This window comes from Nothobranchius furzeri, chromosome 1 (genome assembly GCF_043380555.1).
Source record: "Nothobranchius furzeri strain GRZ-AD chromosome 1, NfurGRZ-RIMD1, whole genome shotgun sequence".
NCBI classification, from domain to species: Eukaryota; Metazoa; Chordata; class Actinopteri; order Cyprinodontiformes; family Nothobranchiidae; genus Nothobranchius; species Nothobranchius furzeri.
In genome coordinates this window covers 94,623,013-94,642,741 of record NC_091741.1, presented here as the reverse complement: position 1 = coordinate 94,642,741, position 19,729 = coordinate 94,623,013, and the positions used below count along the sequence as shown (strand labels likewise).

The 19,729-nt window shown below is 43.2% G+C and overlaps 1 protein-coding gene across 7 annotated transcripts in view; it reads right to left on the bottom strand.

Moving 5' to 3' along the window:
- The window catches only part of LOC107376127 (amyloid beta precursor protein binding family B member 2), a 46,412-nt gene that overhangs the window by 13,595 nt on the left and 13,088 nt on the right, over positions 1 to 19,729 (bottom strand). Inside the window, exons 1-2 of one of the 7 annotated variants that reach the window (XM_054739035.2) lie at positions 14,738 to 15,361; positions 14,346 to 14,515 (exon numbers count right to left, since the gene is read on the bottom strand). The exons of 4 other annotated variants lie outside the window; for them this stretch is intronic. In XM_054739035.2, the coding sequence (XP_054595010.1) occupies positions 14,346 to 14,389 (44 nt within the window). In that variant the 5' untranslated portion in view covers positions 14,390 to 14,515; positions 14,738 to 15,361. Of the gene's footprint in view, positions 1 to 14,345; positions 14,516 to 14,737; positions 15,362 to 19,729 lie in introns of those variants that run through there. 2 more of the 7 variants (XM_054739036.2, XM_015945138.3) reach the window with 2 other exon arrangements.

Genomic DNA, 19,729 nt, shown 5'->3' with positions numbered 1-19,729 from the left:
GAAAGACAGGAAGTTTAAATCACAGTCATGCGCTGACATTGAGATGTTCAAACCTTCTGACTTAATATTCGTGTGCAGTTCATACATCAGAACATGGACATTTGTGTCCTCTTCACCTACGATGCTTTTCTCCCAGGGAGCCACCACCCTCTAGCTCCTGTAGCTAAATTAATACTCGAAATTCTCTCCTCAAACCCAGAAGTGAAAGTTATTTAAACCTACATGAAATCTTTTGTAATATTAATTAAAACAAAATTCTAGATTTTTATTTTAAAACAACTTAAACGGTTTTCAGTGACCATTTGTTTAGAGTTTAATTTCTATCCTTGGTTTTCTGCTTCTTGTCTTGTAAATGTGGTTACCATAGTGACCCTAAAGTGGCAGCAGTATTAACATTTCTGATGCTCTTGCTTCACTTTACATTTCTTATATGGTTAAACATCTAAATGTAGGCATTTTGTTACACCTTAGATCTTTACAAATGTGATTCCCACAAAACAGCTGGTATAGAGAAGAGATGATGTGTGTGTGTGTGCTGTTTTTAATCTTTAATCTCCTGCTTTGGTTTCCTCTCCGCCTCTCATTGATCTAATAACAGTTTTCCTTTCCCTGCAGAATTAAAAAGGAAGAGGAAGGAGCTGAAAAGGATTCATGTCAGTGGAATCGCCCGTCACAGCGGCACGCCTTTTGTCAGCGATAGTCTGTTATCAGGAATACAACAGGGAAACCACGGAGCTGCTTAAGGAAAACAGGGATGACTCCAACAACCGCTGGCCTGGTGAGCCATTTTGGAAGAGCTAATGTCTCTCTCTCTCTCTCTCTCTCTCTCTCTCTCTCTCTCTCTCTCTCTCTCTCTCTCTCTCTCTCTCTCTCTCTCTCCCTCTCTCTCTCTCTCTCTCACTCTCTTTTTGTGTGTGTGTGTTCCTACATGTGTGTGTGTGTGTGTGTGAAGTTGAGAAGTGACAGGTGGCAGATTAGTTTAAGACAAGAATCAGATCTTTGAACATATGAAGAGATGCTTCAACAGGTTTTAAAACAGCATGTAGCCCCTGACACACACACACACACACACACACACACACACACACACACACACACACACACACACACACACACACACACACACACACACACACACACACACACATTCCCGCTCCTAGTGTTATTCAGCGCCTGTCACTCTGGTGAAACTGAATGAAACTCTCAATGGCACAAAAGCTGTTCCCTCCATTTTTACCTCCAGAAATCCCACTTTTCTCCTTCTCCAACAAGTGTGACGATGTTTTATATTCGTTGTAACTAATGAAAGAACCACCTGAAATTCAGAGCAGACTCTCACAGTTTAAATAGCCTGCAGTGCATGTCAATCACTCTGCTTTTACAGCCAGGCCGAGGGACGGCTGACAACATCTGGACATAAATCTTTGGCTCTCCATGTTGACATTTCATCAGCACTTCATTCTGAAAGTACAATCCAATAACCCTGGTCAGGTTTATTCTTAAGTTGAAGTTACCAAGTCATCTGTTGTGGCCTGAGGTCTGTGATCACTCATTGGAAATGCCACTAAAGCCAGACACAGGTAGTTCAGCACACTACAGGGATGATGGAGAGCAACAGGGAGCAGAACCGGCACTTTAGTAACAATTCAACACCAAGGTGGCTTCAATTTTACAAATACCCAAAGGTAGAATTCAGGAGGGAAAAAAATCCTTTAATTTATGTTGGTCATCCAGTACCTCCACCACTGAGACAAGGATAAATGATAAATGACACGCACTTGTATGGCGCCTCTCAGAGTAAGAACTCCAAAGCGCTTTACACTACAGTGTATCATTCATCCATTCACATACACATTCACACACTGATGATGAGCTACTATGTAGCCACAGCTGCCCTGGGGCCACTGATGGATATCTGACCTATAAAATCTACTCTCTGTGAAACTATGGTGATGAAGAGCTGTCACGTGTAAGGAAAAAACTGTAAAAATGAGAATATGGTGCAAAAGTCAATTTATTTCACTTATCCATCTTAGACTGAGAGACCATCTAAGGCAGGGGTGTCAAACTCAAATTCACACTGAGCCTAAATGAAAATCTGGGACGAAGTCGCGGACCGAACTTTATATTTTTTTAAAAGTGACAACAAATTTGCACATTTTCTTTATCAACATATATGCAATTTTGAACCTTTTAATTAGGAAACAAACTTATTTTTGCATTAACACTGAATGTGGAATAACCAAATTACACACGAGCAAGTCCGTTTTAAATAAAACGCATCAGTGGTATTCATTACTCATGGTATAATCAGCATTTTTAAAATCTATTCAGGATTTATGTTTTCTTGTTGTTTATTCATTTTTCTTATTTTTTATTCTCCTTTTTTTCTCCTGTAATACGTGTCATCGCTGCTGTGACGTCTAGCTTTCCCCACTGAGGAACAATAAAGGGATTTTCTATTTTGTTCATCTATCTGCAGCCAGAAAAAGAGCATAAAACCAAACTATTTAAAGCTCAGTTTGCTCCACTGGTTTACTGTGATGCTCACCTGTTCCAGCCAGATACCTGCATCATGGGGTTGATCTCTGAGCTGAGGAGGAGACTCCTGTTGTTTTGTTCATCTTCATCATAATAATGACAACATTAGATGACAACAGGTGCTCACATAGGTTTGTGCTGATGAACATGTCTGAGCAGCTTGACCACGTTGTTGTGTGTCGGGGAGGAAAAATAAAAACTACAGCAGCCACAGAGCCGTGCTGGTTTGAGCGCGTCGCTGCTCGCTGGAGTTATATCAGCTCTGTCTGGAAGTTAGTTGGAAAACTTTCTCTTTCAGCCGTGAACACGTTACTGAGCAGTTAAAATCAAAATCTCTGTTTCTGGGCTTCAACGTCGGCAAATAGCTGAGTGAACTAGGAGCTGAGTGAGAGTGTTTAGTTTGTCCGAGACAGCGGAGCTGCAGACACCGGCAGCAGACGCTGGAAAAAGCACAAAGGAGGGGACGCTTCGGCTCCACGCTAATGCCGCAAAGCATCATGGGAGTTGTAGTCTTTGCTGTAAAATCGGCCAGTGGGTCAGTTTTAATAGATTTTTTATATTTATGTCGCGGGCCACATAAAAATGTCAGATGTGGCCTGCGGGCCTTGTGTCTGACACATGTGATCTAAAGGCTCAGGAGCACTTTGCAGAAGATTCATTAGCTGATTAGAGTGTGACACTTTGAGTCTAGAATATTGAACCTTTCCTAATTGTCTGAGATTTTAAAAGTGGGGTTTTCATCAGCTGTAAGCCAAAATCATCACAATTATAACAAATAAAACTTAAATATCTGGCTTTGATGTAATGAGTCTGTCTCACATATTTGTTTCACCTTTTAAGTTGAATTACTGACATAAATTAAGTTTTACCTCTAATTTTTTTGGGTTTAACCTGTAATTTTAGTATTTTCTAATGCACAAACTGCAAAAAGCTGTAAAATGAGGGCACAGCAAGGCACTGATCCATCAAATCAAACTTAACACACTGACTAAGTGGTTGATGTTGAAAAATGACATTAAAGCATTTGAATTTGCAGTTCTGGTTCCAGATTAAATTCAGAGGAGACAGATGGGGTTAGGGCTAAGCTATCTTTCTATCCATCTACTGAAAAGAAGAGAAGGTTTGGTTTAACTTGGCCTTGTGTGGCCAGCAGAGAGGTGGTGGATCCAGCAGCTCAGGATAACCGACACACAGACATCGGGGATGTCAAAAGAGATTTTGGTGGGGGAAGGAAAATGGATACAATCTCCTGGCAGGTGAGAGATAAAGGCAGTAGGCCAGAAAGCCAAAATAGAAAGAGAGAATAGGAGAGAGAAATGGAAATGAAAGGGGAGACCCTCTGGGGCTGGATGGTGGAGAAGAAGGTGGAGAGTAGAAAAAAGGCATGAGATGAAAGGTATGAAAGCACCAGAGCAGGGTGATGAGTTAAAGCAACACTCCCAGAACTCGTGTGCTCTGTTTTTCCCTCCTCTCTCTCTTGCTGCATATTTCCAGAGCTCAGTAAAGGTTGACTTGACTCACTAAGACCAATCTGTCTTTGATCCCGATGGCTGAGGGGCAGGCTTGCCCGCAGAGGATGTGCACCGCTCAGTGATTAAATGAGGTCACGGCTGCAGATAGGGTGCACCGGGTTTGTGAAAGTCGCTCAGAGCCGTCAGCGTCTGCCATCAGTCACCCGCCATGATGGAACTGACAGCGCCGTGTGTAGTGGTAGATTTGTACAACTGATGGCGAATCTAACCATAACAGCCAAACCGATTTATGGCTTCAATCAATTCTTCTGGATTCTAATTTCCTTGAATGTTTAAAAATATGATCAACAATTCGATGCCAATATGTGCATGTGCATAAAGATTCTGGACAGAAAATCCATAATGCAAAACCCCGCGGAAAATTAATGCCTGATTTAGTTTTAAAACTGGTGTTTTTACTACCTTTGTAAAAGTGAAATGATCAATATTTATGTGAATACTGATTGAAAGTGTGATAGCTGCATTCATGCTTAACCCTTTAAAGCAGGCATGTCCAAACTGAGGCCTGGGGGTCATCAGGAGCCCATGGAGGGATTTTCTGTTTCTGAAATGGTAAAATTTAGTCTCTCTAGCAGGCTGATGACGTAGATCAATACTTCTAAACGTGCCTATGTGCATTTTAAAGGTGTGGAACACTTGTTTAATCAGTACATTTGCAGTTGTCTAGCAGGAATGAATGCTTGTAAGTCATAATGGGGAGGGGGTAGTTCAGATGTATCAGCACGGAGAAGTCAGACAGAGAAGAAAGTAGCTTCAGGATTTGGAGTCTTATTTCTCACCTTGGACTGGAGAACAGCAACGTGACTCTACCACTGACTGCTTTGCTCTGCCACTCTGATGTTTTATCTCCACAAATAGCACAGGCCTGGAGGAGTTCTGCTGTGTGGTGGAGTTGCTAACGCTAACGTTAGCTTCTGCTAGCCAAGACATTCTCTGGTGTCTCTTGGACAGTAAACCAACAACAGCCTTCTCCTGGCGAGTCCATGATTGTCAAGTGACAGTGTGACGTAGATCTGTCAGGATTTTCAAATCCTACAGTCTCACCGTCTATTTTCTATCAGAAGCTAATGAGATAGGTGTAGGAGACTATTTTCATGTTCAGCCTGCATGAGGAACTCAGAGTGAGTGATTATAATCTGAAATAATCATTAAAAATGTTTTTTCAGCATTCCACACCTTTAGCTATGTTTGAGCATGACAAATAAAAATTCTACATAAATATTTTAAAAAATTAAAAGTGCCAAAATTGGTCTTTATAGTTCTGCCTTCATTTTAAAAAGTCTGGGCACATATGCGTTAAAGCCTAATCATAATTAGACATTTGGACTATTTATTGTTTAGAAATGTGGATAAATACAACAATGCAAATAAATAAAATTGGCACTTTCACCCTGCAGTGCTTACATTCACCTTTAGAGGCACCCAGCTCTTATAAGAAATATGAAGATCAAACAGACTCATTTGATGTTATAGGTATAGGATAAGCTCTGTTGACCTACATATTTGGAGCATCTTAAACATAGTAGAAACGTTCTTAGTTTCTTTAATCTCCTTTTCTATCCACCTGATTGTTTCCAAACCCCCCAAAAACAGAATCCTAATGCTTAACACTTAGGACTAAAGCGTCTGAAAAGTTTAATAGTAAACTATTTCAAAATGCATGTTGGTAACAAGAACTGTGCCATAAAAAAGAATTATCCCACTGATGTTGCAGCGAAAACAACACAAACCTAACGAGTCCCGACCTGCTCCAGCACTTTTCTTCTATTTTGCAGCATCCAGAATCACTCAGTAGAGACTGATGTCTCCTCCAAACCATCTGTCACACACACACACACACACACACACACACACACGCACACACACACACACACACACACACACACACACACACACACACACACACACACACACACACACACACACACACACACACACACACACACACACAGAGCACTGCAGCATCATACAGACGTCAATTATCACACAGCTTAACTGTGTCTCTGTAGCTTTTGGCTACTATGCTAATGCCTACATATGCTTACTGTGCAGCAGATGGGGACGTGTAAAGTCTGAGGTGAAAGCTCTGGTGAGCCTCTCATCAGCAAAAGTTGGAAACAAGGCAGCAAAGACCAGGTGTGTGTGTGTGTGTGTGTGTGTGTGTGTGTGTGTGTGTGTGTGTGTGTGTGTGTGTAATATGTTTGAGTGTGTATGTTATTGATTGCAGCTAAACTGGTTATTACTGACAGTGTAGAGGTTTTGGCTAAGGCCCAGAGAGGACATGGATCAGCTCCAGTTTCCTCGCTGAAATCTGACAAGTGTGCTTTTCCCCAAATGAATTAAAGAAAGGGCCTTTCATCACACTGCAAAGAGAATAGCAGATCAACTGGCAGGTGTATGTGTGTGTGTGTGTGTGTGTGTAGAGCCACTCAGTGAAACTCTTTGTTTGCTTTATTTGAAACCAGATGAAAATATATGCAAATGAAGCTAATGGCTGGTCGGATAAAGAACCACCATTGAATTCCCGGTCATGGACCATGTTAGTCTGCAGGTCTGAACACCATCAACGGGGACATCTACTGGACCCCCGAGTGCAGATAATTGTGTTTTCAGAAAACAGCATGTTGCACATTAGTGAAGTTAAGTGCAGTTTATTGTAATGGCACCTAGAATACAGCGATAAAAACAAAGGTCATAAAAAGTCAAAGATAAAAGAGAATGAGGAACACAAACGACACACTTTACAGAGTCATTAACAGAACTGTATGAGCCTGCTTTTACTGCAGTCTTTATTCTAGGGGACGACATCCACAGCTGGGCTTTCAGGAACATATTACGGATTTATTCGGTCCTTATTAATGCATCTGCTGAACATCAAGTCTGTCTGCTTTCAAAATACCAAACCATCATGAAGAACATAACCAAACCAACATTTTTTATCAGTTAAAGCTTTTATGGTGAATGTTCTGTTTTTCTTTCCTGACCTTTAATCTGTGTGATTCTGAAAACAGTAACACAGTTCCGCATCTTTCTCAATCTGGTAATCAAGTTGTCATTTAGCAGCAACAAGCTAAATGGTGTCCCGTCGGTAAATGAAGGGCTCCTGATTATTAACAGGCCTGCATGTTTCACCTCTGCACTAGCTGCTCCTGCTAGATCACGAGTCTGAAATGAGCTGGTTATGCTCGTGTTAGCTAATCAGAGCAGTTTGGGAACCTCCTCTGCAAACGTCTACACTCACACTTGTGCTGTTTCTGATTCAGACAATACACTTCCTCTCAGGGCTGGAATATACTTGCTTTTAACCCCGTGTTGGCACAGGCAGCGTCTTTGTTCACATACTTTCTGCTACGTGGTACAGCACTGCATGTAGTACTGGAAAGTTCCACTAGGAGACACAGTAGAGAACTCAGACCAGATAGAGAGCAGGGTTTTTGGGTACAACCAAAACAAACATGGCGTCAATAGAAGATATCAGTAACAGGTTAATTATGAGACCATGGCATAAAAAAGGCAGCAGTGGTATCGGAGATATTATGAACGACCTCAACCTGAGACGAAGTAACCATGATTAATAGTGACTCGTATATTGCAGCATGCAAACGTGTCTTGTTAATTTTGAGGTAAGAGCACAAACTATGCTTAAAATCTACACAAGTTACACAAAACAGCCATTTTAAGCATGCATTTGTCTCTTTAAAAAGCAAGTATATTCTGGCCCTTATAATAAATCTGCCTGTTTGGATTCTTAATCAGTATGTGAGGTTGGGTTTAGAACTCAAATGTGAAAACCCCAGGCTTTATAAGATAAAGGAACGTTAGATTTTTTTTATGACAAAAAAATCCAAAAAAAAAAAGAAAAGAAAAGAAAAGAAAAGAAAAGAAAAAGAAATTTTCAAAACTATTTTACCTATTCCTAAAAATTGAAACAGCTTGGGCAAAAAGGTCCATGACTCAGACATGTTGGCTAGATGAGTTCCTATCCAGATTACTCCAGATGTTTTTCATTTATGAGATTTCTTATTGTTAAGACTTCTTCTTCACATACTAAGTTTTTGGCAAGAAAAACTCAACTTACAAATATCTGAAAGGTGGAACTTGAGAAAATGCTAAAAAATGTTAAAATAAGAACAAACCCTGATAGTTTACAATGTCTCATTTGCAGATGCGGTCATGCTATATTTTAAGAACCGGTCTGCCTGGAGCTGAAAGTTCTGTCCACTCACTTGCAAACAAATATTGAAACATGCAGCATCAGCAAGGTAAGAACGTAGGCACAGTTTTGTTTTGTTGTCTATTTATTTACATGGAGGGGGTGTGGCTTATAGCATATTCTGCAGCCAGCCACTAGGGGGCTTTTGTTTTGTATGTTGGTATGTGGATTATTACAGTAATTCATAGTTAGAGCTTTTTATAAATAAGGAAAACAGAAGTATCAATTTAAAGAATCGACAGGAGGATTGGTTCGGTGTCTGCAGTGATGCAGAGCCGGTCTGTCGTGGTGAAGAAGTAGCTGAGCCAGAAAGCCAGGCTCTTGATTTACCGGTCAATCTACGTCCCAGTCCTCACCTATGGTCATGAGCTTTGGGTAATGACCGAAAGAACAAAATCGCGGATACAAGCGGCCGAAATGAGTTTCCTCCGTAGGGTGGCCGGGCTCAGCCTTAGAGATAGGGTGAGGAGCTCGGACATTCGGGAGGGACTCGGGAGTAGAACCGCTGCTCCTCTGGATCGAAAGGAGTCAGTTGAGGTGGTCTGGGCATCTGGTCAGGATGCCTCCTGGACGCCTCCCCGGGGAGGTGTTTCGGGCATGTCCTGCTGGCAGGAGGCCCCCGGGTCAACACATGGCACGTTGGAGAGGTTACATCTCCAATCTGGTCCGGGAACGCTCTGGGGTCCTGCCGGAGGAGCTCGTGGAGGTGGCCGGGGTGAGGACGGTCTGGAGCTCCCTAGTTGGGATGCTGCCCCCGTGACCCAGACCCGGATAAGCGGAGGAAGACGACGATGACGGTATGTGGATGGTTTAGCTCTGAATCTTTTCTCTGTATCCTGATATACCAATGATGTTTATGCCACATAGTGGGCTGGCGTGGGAATATCAGCATTTTTATTACTGTAATTCATAGTTAGAGCTTTTCATAAATAAAGAAAACAGAAGTATCAATTTAAAGAATCACCCAGAGCAGAGTGGATGAGCTACACAAAAAGCAGCTCTAGCATCCGTGATGTGACAACAGGGTATGGTAAATCTCTCTGTGACCTGGTGAATTAGCCACAGCCCACAACCATTAAGCCTAATGTAAAATGTCTGTGCGTAATTACCTCTCTGCACTGTAAAACTTCTTTACAAGCACTAAGATGAGCAGTGAAATGAGCACTCGAGGCCAGCTGAGGTCCTCACAGCATCGTTGGTGTCACATGACACACGTTCCTTGTCTCCAAACAAGGATAGGTGCACCAGAGCAACCCCTGGTGCTGCCAGAAGCAATGAAGAATCACAACATAATCAAGTCAATATTAAAATAAAATGGTTGTTTATGGTGTATTAAACAGCACGCTGCAGCGCCTGTGTGATATGAGCAAATAGCTGGTGCTGTTTACAGCGCAAGCTCTGTTTGAGACGCCCTTTATGTCTGGATCAATTCGTTTAGAGGGCTGCTGGTGAAGAAGGCTGGGCTTTATCAAAAGGAGAAGACACACACAGCCTCAGTTATGTTGATGCAGCTTTGTGACCCAATTTTGAGCATTCGCTGTGGCAGTAAGGCAACTGAGGAGAGGAGGGGTGACATGCAGAGGAAGCACAAGCAGCAGCCGAGTGCCAACACTTGGTGTGTTTTAGTACATGCTTAGAGGCAGAAGTAGAGAGAGTGTAAGTGTGCGTGTGTGTGTGTGTGTGTGTGTGTGTGTGTGTGTGTGTGTGTGTAGGAGGTAATGGGGGGATAAAGAATATAAAAAAATAATGTCCTACAGCCTTCTCACTCTTGATTATTTACACCTCACACTGCTCTGGAGTGTTTTCTTTGATAACCTCAAAGCTTCAGTGAGGCGTCACTTCAGTTAGACGCACCCATTCACGTATTTTCCCCAAAGTACGTGTGTGTGAGAGCGCTGGAGAGTGGGAGGAGGACTTGGTATCGGGTTATTCCGAGCTCTGTGCTCACAGTGCCGCTTGGATCATACGTTTTGCATGTAACCTAATTAGCTGCGTGCACCATAAATCATGTTCCCTGCACACGTACAGTAACAGAAATGTGGGACCTCTCGTGGTCCCCTGATATGCTGAATCTGTTAAAGGGGTTGTGCACTCAAAAAATCATGCTTCAGGTCTCTCACATTTATTACAGAGACCCTTTTCTAAAGAAAATATGCAGTGAGGCTCTAGAATTCACGCAGAGCAACTTGAGTTTAGCATTTTTATGAAGAGTTTCACAGCTCATAAAATTTCATCATCCACTTTTGTCTCCTGCTGGGCAAAAAGCTCACGTGTAGGCTTTTTAAATCATTTGCTTAAAAGCAAAGTTGGATTCACATATTCAGATATTTTATTATAAGGTAATTTAAACGGTAAGGATTCATATTTGGTAGATATTTGGACATCTCTCCACGGATTGGATAACAGCGACGTGACTCTACTGACTTGCAACATGGATGTTTTATCTTCACAAATAACAAGCCTAAGGAGTTCTGTTGTGTGGTGGGGTGGCTAATGCTAATGGTTAGCTTCTACTAGCCATGATGTTCTCTGCTGATTCCTGGATGCTAAACCAACAACAGCCTTCCCTGTCATGAGTCAACATGGGCGAGTCCATGAATGTTCAGTGACAGTCTGATGTAGATCTGTCAGGATTTTCTAATCCTAGAGTTTCACCGTCTATTTTCTATCAGAAGCTAAAGCAGGAGATGGGTGTAAGAGACTATTTTCACGTTCAGCCTGCATGTTAAACTCAGAATGACTGATTATTATCAGAAATAATCATTAAAAAATAGTTTTCAGTTAATCTAACTGATACTTCTAAATGACTGAACATCTAAATACCTACAGTCAGTATTTACTTTAACTGAGCTGCACAGTTGAGAAAGTAATAGAAATAAATCATGCCGAGCCTGTAAACATTCTTCAGATTGAAGTTGTATGTTTTAATTCATTTATTTAAAGGAGTGAATGATAAATATGTGTTATCATTAGCCCAGAGATCTACCATGAGCACTTTTTGCTGAGGCCACCTTCTGTTTCATTCTAACACACATTTTGTGTAAACAAGCTTGATTTTGACAGTTCAAACCAGGAGGGGATGCAAAAATAATCAAATGCGTCGCCCCGAGTCCTCCTCGTGCACCGCCCCTCAGTCACGATCTCACGGATTTATAAAAAGACTACGCACATTATTTCTGTCTCGTTCTGGAAGACTCACGTTCCACCGTAATGGACCCTAACCCTTCACAAACGACTGACCCACACCATCATGAGCAGATGAGAAGTAGGCAAACAACACAAATCCAGATGTTTTGGTGTTTGAGCGCCATGATGCTGCTGGAATGACGCCACACTGCCCAGCTGCCCTGTCACCCAAAACCAAAATCTATTCAAGAGTATCAAGAAAAAATTGGACAATGATTCATCTTCTAATGGATTATTCATTGACAAAACATTTCTCAATTATGGTAAGCAAAGGTAACACAAAATATGAAATAATAATTCTAATTTACCAAGAATGATCTGCACTGGTTTCTGCTCCATGTCTTTACTCATCATTTGCACCTCCTCAGTATCGGATTGAAAAACAAACTAACAGGAATATAAAAAATAAAAGTGTTTTTTTTTTCTATCCAGGATGGGATGAAGATCGAAACAACCCCTTAAAACTATGAGAACATCTGACTGTATCAGAAATCACAATCAGGAGGACATTTCCAAACTAGGAAGTAACCTTTTGTGCTTTCAGCGTTCATTTGTCATTTTTATTTTTTAAGTGATTTTATTCCACGTTGTAACCCGTCTGAGTCAGGGATTTGTGAATTAGAGTGGGACATAAAACTCCTCATTTGCAAACTGTTGGTGAATTTGGGGCTGAAGGTTTTATACTGTATGTTGTCACTTCCTAACCGCAAAAGAGAACACAGTTAAGGTGAGGAAGGGTTCAGCAGGTTAGTTTGTAATAAATACATTTAAACCACAGATTCAAATTCACTGGATGGAAGTTTTATTTAATTTTGTTAAAGACCAAGTTCACTTGTTTTTTCAAACACTGGCAATCGTCTACATTCAGATATCTCCCCTCTGATTGGCCAACGGCAACAGGACTCTACCACTGACTCGGTTGGCTTTGCAATGTTGATGTTTTATCTCCACAAGCCTGGAGGGGTTCTGCTGTGTGGTGCTGATGGTTAGCTTTTGCTAGTCTAGCTGGGACGTTTTCGGCTGTTTGCTGGACGCCAAACCAACAACAAACTTCCCTGTCATGAGCCAATATGGGTGAGTCCATGAATGTTAAGTGACAGTGTGACGTAGATCTGCCAGGATTTTCTAATCTGATCGTTTTTCTGACTATTTTCCGTCAGCAGCTAATGCAGGAGATAGGTGTGGGAGACTATTTTCACATTTAGCCTGCATGTTAAACTCAGAGTGACCGATTATATATAAAAAAGATGTAAAAAAAAGGTTTCTCTTTGAACTTGGTCTTTAAATATTTTAGAGATTTTTGAAAAATACACCTTTTATGCACTTACATATGCTGATTGTACAACTTGTATCAAATAAAATTATAAAACAAAAAGATGTGTATCTTTAATTAGACACTAGTGAAAAACAACAGGAGCTAATGTAATGGTTTACGGCAAACATGTCAGCATAAAAAACAGGTATTAATTAATTTGTGTTAAAAAGTAGCGACACCTGTTGTTTACACGGGTGCTGCGGGGACAAGCGAGGGTCCTGCTGAGTTCAGCCTGGCGTGATCAGCGAACATCAGCGTCATCTCGCTTTTTTATCCGCCATCTCTAGGTCCAGAGAGGATTTTATCGAGAAGAGATTTATTGGCGTACGCGGCGAGGGTGGGGGATCTATAGGGAGACCAGGAGGAGTAATCCGTCAGGAAGACAAGGATTACAGCAGGTGTGCCTAACAATGCTAATGTAAGGCCGAGAGCCAGAACGCTGCCGAGAACGGAGACGACGAAAAGGTAAAAGATGTCTTCAGGAATGTTTGAGATTCTGTTTGTGTGATCCAGCGCATCTGATGAGTGAGAATGAGAGGAAGGGGACACAACCTTCCGTGTGGTGACTCTGATGAGGTTTTCTGGGAGTGCACTAACCGTGATAAGATCCTTGTGTGCAAGAAAGTAAGAGTGATGGATCGTGGGTAAAAAAAAAGGGAGACTTAAATTGGTGCAGGAGTGGGAAGGAACGGCCATCAATCACTCCGACAACCATCAGATAGGTCTAGGTGTAGACTCTGTCCCTGGGGGCCATTAGGGGGACGTGTTGCATGTTAATTAAGGCCAAAAGGGCCTTGACATCAGCAAATAAGCTGCCGGGGCTTCAGCAGCGGGGAACGAAGGCGCTCATACAGACTCACTCCACTGACACAAATGGAAGCAGACTGCAAGAGTGTGTTGAGCATTAAAAAATTTATATTACCAGAGGAATGTATGTCTCATCTCATCTGGTTCCCTCTGCTGTTCTATATGCCACAGCGGTCCACAGAAGGTCAGCAGCAGGGGGAGATGAGGGAGAGCTGGAGGGAATAGAGCAGAGTCCCTCTGCTGCTCACTAATGAATGTGAATGAAACATGCAGCTAATGCGTGTTTGTAGAAGTGATAGTGTGTGTTCAAGAGGACACACACACACACACACACACACACACACACACACACACACACACACACACACAGACACACACACACACACACACACACACACACACACATATATACACACAAGCCATTAGCAAAGAACACTAAAACAGCAAGGAGATCACACGTGTACGAAGAATTTTCACCAACGTTGTCTCAATCCTAACAGATGTCAAAAGCCAAGGACAGGAAGGCCAGCAGGTGCAGCTCTCTGTGTTGTAAATCATTGCACCCCAGCTATTTATTTTCCACTTAAGTCTCCTCCTCCTCTGAGGGAAGCACCATGCATGCAGGAGGAGGAGTACAACCTATCACCCGTAAATCCTCGGTAGAACTAATTTAGGTGGCAAAGACAAAAAGCACAGGCCAATAATAGTAACACAAACCAATATTAAACAGCTTCAAAGAGCCATGACTCACACTTTGAGAAAAATAAATAAATCCCTGCAGCGAACCCGGCACATTTAATCCTCGATCCTGCCTTTGCTCACTTCATCTGGCTCTGCTTGGTTTCCCTTTTCCCATCTGACTGCCTGAGCGTCTTGCTTCAGCTGCAAGCCTGCTGCCCACATCCAGCATCGCTACACCTGCTGGATGAATCCAGAGTAAGAGGAGAGAGGCTGAGTAGAGCGCAAACATGCAGCAGGAGTGTGAAAAGTAAATGAGGACTAAAATAAAAAAGGAATGGAGGCAGATGAGAGATGAGTGGAGTATGAAAACAGATCAGGGATGACAGGAAGAGGCTTGGGTGAGGTGAAGTAGGATGGATGGAGTTCAGGAGAATGAATGAACTACATAGGAGGAGTACTCACACAGGCAAACATCCTCAACCCGACAACACCATCCACTTCCCCTCCTCGTTAGCTCCACCACTGTAGTGACATCGCTTCAGCCTCTTTGCTGTCTTTCCCCGGGGTAAATCTCTTCCTCTCCGCTTCTCCTCTCTTTCCTCCTTTCTTTTCCCTCCTTTTATAAATCCTCAGGCTTCTTTTCCCCCTCTCTCCTCCTTCACTTCCCCTCCCCCTGCTTCTCCTCCTCCCTTTTCCTTCTGCTACAGCTTCCCTTCTCCCTTGCTTCCCTCCTCAGTCCACTTTCCTTCTCGATCCAAGGAGTCTCCTGCGTGGTCCGGCTTTCTCTCTCTCTCTCTCTCTCTCTCTCTCTCTCTGTCTCTGTCTTTACACGGTACACTCTCTCTGTTTGTCTTCTATCCTCTCTCCCTCACTGGTCTCTAAAGCTGAGAAAAAGGGGGAAAGCTTCTATCCTGATCAAGTGCAACAGTGGGACAAACAAAAGAGAGGCAGATAGAAGAGGTAATTGCTTCACAGCCAATGGCAAAAGAGGGAGGCAGAGCGAGCGATGGAGACAAAGAGTGGAAATAGCACAAGAGCATTACAGGCGGAATGATGGGATAGTGAAGAGGGGTAACACACACACACCTCACTCACAGAGTGCTCTCGATATAAACCTATGACTTCATCAGCTCCAACTCACACACACCTATATGCAAACATGTGCAAGTGCAACCAGGCGAGCATGCTGTCAGACTTGCTGAGTGCTACAGATATAGCTTCATGACTTCATCAGGGGCAAGCCCCTCCCCCTCTGTGGTCCCACCCTGTTTCAGAGACAGGGGGACTCACTCATATTGAATCAGACTGATGGAGAGAGGGAGTGAGCACGCTCAGCAGCAGACAGGAGTGATCCTCAGAGAAACGAGGACAGGAACAGAGGCAATAAAGAAAGAATCCTTCATTAATTCTGAATTCTTAGAAACTTATTTTATTTATTTGCTCCTTTCTTTATTTTGTTGGTTTTTAAACCAATTTCTGACATTTTACCAAGATTTTAAAAGAGAGCTGTCTGATTTTTTTCACCACAGGTCGTCCCACTTTCCTGAGTCCATTAATATGAAGGATGACCTCTTTATGATGTAGCGTTTTATTTTTTTGCTGCAGATCTGACAATTCTGTCATTTTTAAAAATCCCTTTATCCCTAGCAGCAACAAAGTAAAACCATTTTAAAAGCTAAAAAAGATCACATAATCTGGATTTTCTACCGATTTGGATATTGCGGAAGTTCTCAACAACACAGGCGCAACAAGATGAACATTCAGTCTCAATCTAAGATGGAAACACAAATGAACAAAAATCAAAAGAAGGAATAAAATACAAGCGTGTCTTAGTGCTTAAGTATCCGTGCAGAAGCCGATTTCTACAGCTACTAATCACATATTAAACTCTGCAGTCAGAGCACACCCTCCTCCAAGGTCAATGCCCTGTTTTGCTATTTTAATGAATGTGCATATGCTTATTCAGTTTTATTAGGTATTTTATACCAAGTTTCAGAAAAAGAGAGACAGAAAGGCAACTGTAGCACAGCTAACTAACAAAAGTTCTTGTTTCATTAATTTGGACCCTAAGGCTGTGAAATCTAAATCTACACCCACCTTCCAAAGACAGCTCATGACAATCACTTAATTCTTCTTTAATCAGACTCACAAATCATTCCATACAAAAGTATAACACCAAAACGTCACCTTGTCTGCAGATAAAGCTGCTTTACACAAACTATAACAGCTTCAAATCAGAACAGATTTCAGATCATCAGATCTCTTGGATCAACAGGATTTGATCACAGCGCCCTCTGGTGGCAGAAAAAAGGATTTTAAAACGCAGGCATAATGAACTTCTCCAGTAAATCAGAATCAAAAAAAGGTTTATTGCCATTGTCAGTGAACAAACAATTCACAAACTAGGAACTTGCTTTGGTTTTGATGTGCTACACATAACATGAACACGCAATAAGAATAAAAATAGACTAAAACTGTCAGCTAAAAAAATGGCAAGTAATGGTAACATGGCCGATAACGTGACGATGTGTCGAGTACAGAAGACCAGCATGGTTGCATGTTTATAAGCTGTTCACAAGTCCAACAGCAGATGGAAAGAAACTGTTCTTATAGCGGGAGGTTCTGGTCCGGATGGACCGTAACCTCCTGCCTGAGGGAAGCGGCTCAAAAAGTCTGTGTCCCGGGTGAGAAGGGTCAGCTGCTATCCGACCTGCACGCCCCCGAGTTCTGGAGACGTACAGGTCCTGGAGAGATGGAAGGCTGCAGCCAATCACCTTCTCAGCAGAGCGCACAATGCGCTGCAGTCTATGTTTGTCCCTCACCGTGGCTCCAGCGTACCACACAGCGATGGAGGAGGTGAGGATGGACTCAGTGATGGCCGTGTAAAACTGCACCATCATCTGGGCCGGCAGCTTGGCCTTTTTCAACTGCCGCAGAAAGTTCATCCTCTGCTGGGCCTTTTTGATCAGGGAGCTGATGGATGGCTCCCACCTAAGGCCATGTGTGATGGTGGTTCCGAGGAAGCGGAAGGAGTCCACAGTGGTGACGGGGGTGTCCGTCAGGACGAGGGGGAGAGATGGGGCTGTGACTTTCCTGAAGTCCACAATCATCTCCACTGTCTTCTGAGCATTGAGCTCCAGGTTGTTGCTGCTGCACCAGTACACCAGCCGTTCCACCTCCCTCCTGTAGGCGGACTCATCACCGTCAGAGATGAGCCCGATGAGGGTGGTGTCGTCCGCAAACTTGATCAGTTTAACGGAGTCATGGCTCGAGGTGTATAGGGAGAAGAGCAGAGAAGAAAGTACACAGCCCTGTGGGGATCCTGTGCTAATTGTCTTAGTGGTGGAAACATTCTTCCCCAGCCGCACGCACTGCCTACGGTTCGTCAGGAAGTCAGTGATCCACCTGCAGGTGGAACTGGGTACGTTGAGCATGGAAAGCTTGTCCTGGAGCAGAGCAGGGAGGATGGTGTTGAATGCAGAGCTGAAGTCCACAAACAGGATCCTAGTGTAGGTTCCCGGGGAGTCCAGGTGCTGCAGGATGAAGTGGAGGGCCAGGTTGATGGCGTCATCTACAGACTTGTTGGCTCTGTATGCGAACTGCAGAGGGTCCAGGAGGGGGGAGGTGAAGGACTTGAGAAGAGGGAGGACCAGGCGCTCAAAAGACTTCATGACTACAGACGTCAGCGCCACAGGCCTGTAATCATTCACTCCAGTGATACGGGGTTTCTTAGGGACAGGGACAATGGTGGACAGCTTAAAGCAGGCTGGAACATGGCAGGACTCCAAGGAGATGTTAAAGATGTCCGTGAAGATTGGACACAATACCTCTGCGCAGTGTCTCAGGGTAGTGGGGGAGACACCGTCCGGGCCCGGGGATTTCCGTGGGTTTTGCTTACGGAAAACCCTGAGCACATCCTCTTCTGTCACTGAGACGGCAGTGGAGGGGGAGGGGTGGTCAGTGGGGACCGTACTGTTCACAGTGGTGAAGGTGGTGGTGGGGGGTGGGGGTGTGTGGGGGTGTGTGTGGGGGGGGGGGGGGGGGGGCATGTGACACCAGAGTGGCTGAAGAAACCTGTGCAGTAGTGGGGGTGAGGGTGGGGTGTGGGACTTCAAACCTGGCATAAAAGGAGTTAAGTTGTTCAGCCAGTTGAAGGTCGTCAGCAGCATGTTGGGCTCTAGGCTTGTAGTTTGTGATTTGCCTGAGCCCTCTCCAGACAGAGGTGGTGTCATTGTCAGAGAACTGCTCCTTTAGATATTTATTGTACCGAGATCTCGCCTTCTTCAACTCTTTAGAGATAAAGATACTCTTTAAAGATGCATACAAAGGCGCGCGCGCACACACAAACACACACACACACACACACACACACACACACACAAACACACACACCTCGTTAAATCGGACAATGAAATATTAGTGTGTAAACAAGCAGTCACCTTGATAAAGCATTAAATGAGAGATAAAATCTGTGTTTTTTGCTGAATCAGCTCTAATAGAGACATTAAGTCCCCTCTAGCCAAGAGGCACTGCCTCAAAAAAGCACAACAAACACAATTATTACAGTTTATGTTCGCAAAAAGCCATCTCAATTTGAATTTGAATAAATAAAAACATCTTTTAAAGACATTCTTCTGTGATTTTGCAGACTGTCATGAGTCCTAAAACAGCTGGTGGAGAGAAGCGGTAAAGTTATAAAAGAGGGAAAAGATGGAGTGATAAGAGGGAACGCTATCCTCCACCAGCGCCCGCTCCTCCTCCTGCTACACGCTTTATCCATTACCACCGAGAGAGAGAGACACTGAAACTTTCTCACTCCTCTGAGACTGACAGAGATGGTGAAGGGACTTTCTCTCTTTCTCCTCTCCTTTTATCTCCTTTACACACACACACACACACACACACACACACACACACACACACACACACACACAAACACACACACCTCGTTAAATCGGACAATGAAATATTAGTGTGTAAACAAGCTGTCACCTTGATAAAGCATTAAATGAGAGATAAAATCTGTGTTTTTTGCTGAATCAGCTCTAATAGAGACATTAAGTCCCCTCTAGCCAAGAGGCACTGCCTCAAAAAAGCACAACAAACACAATTATTACAGTTTATGTTCGCAAAAAGCCATCTCAATTTGAATTTGAATAAATAAAAACATCTTTTAAAGACATTCTTCTGTGATTTTGCAGACTGTCATGAGTCCTAAAACAGCTGGTGGAGAGAAGCGGTAAAGTTATAAAAGAGGGAAAAGATGGAGTGATAAGAGGGAACGCTATCCTCCACCAGCGCCCGCTCCTCCTCCTGCTACACGCTTTATCCATTACCACCGAGAGAGAGAGACACTGAAACTTTCTCACTCCTCTGAGACTGACAGAGATGGTGAAGGGACTTTCTCTCTTTCTCCTCTCCTTTTATCTCCTTTACACACACACACACACACAC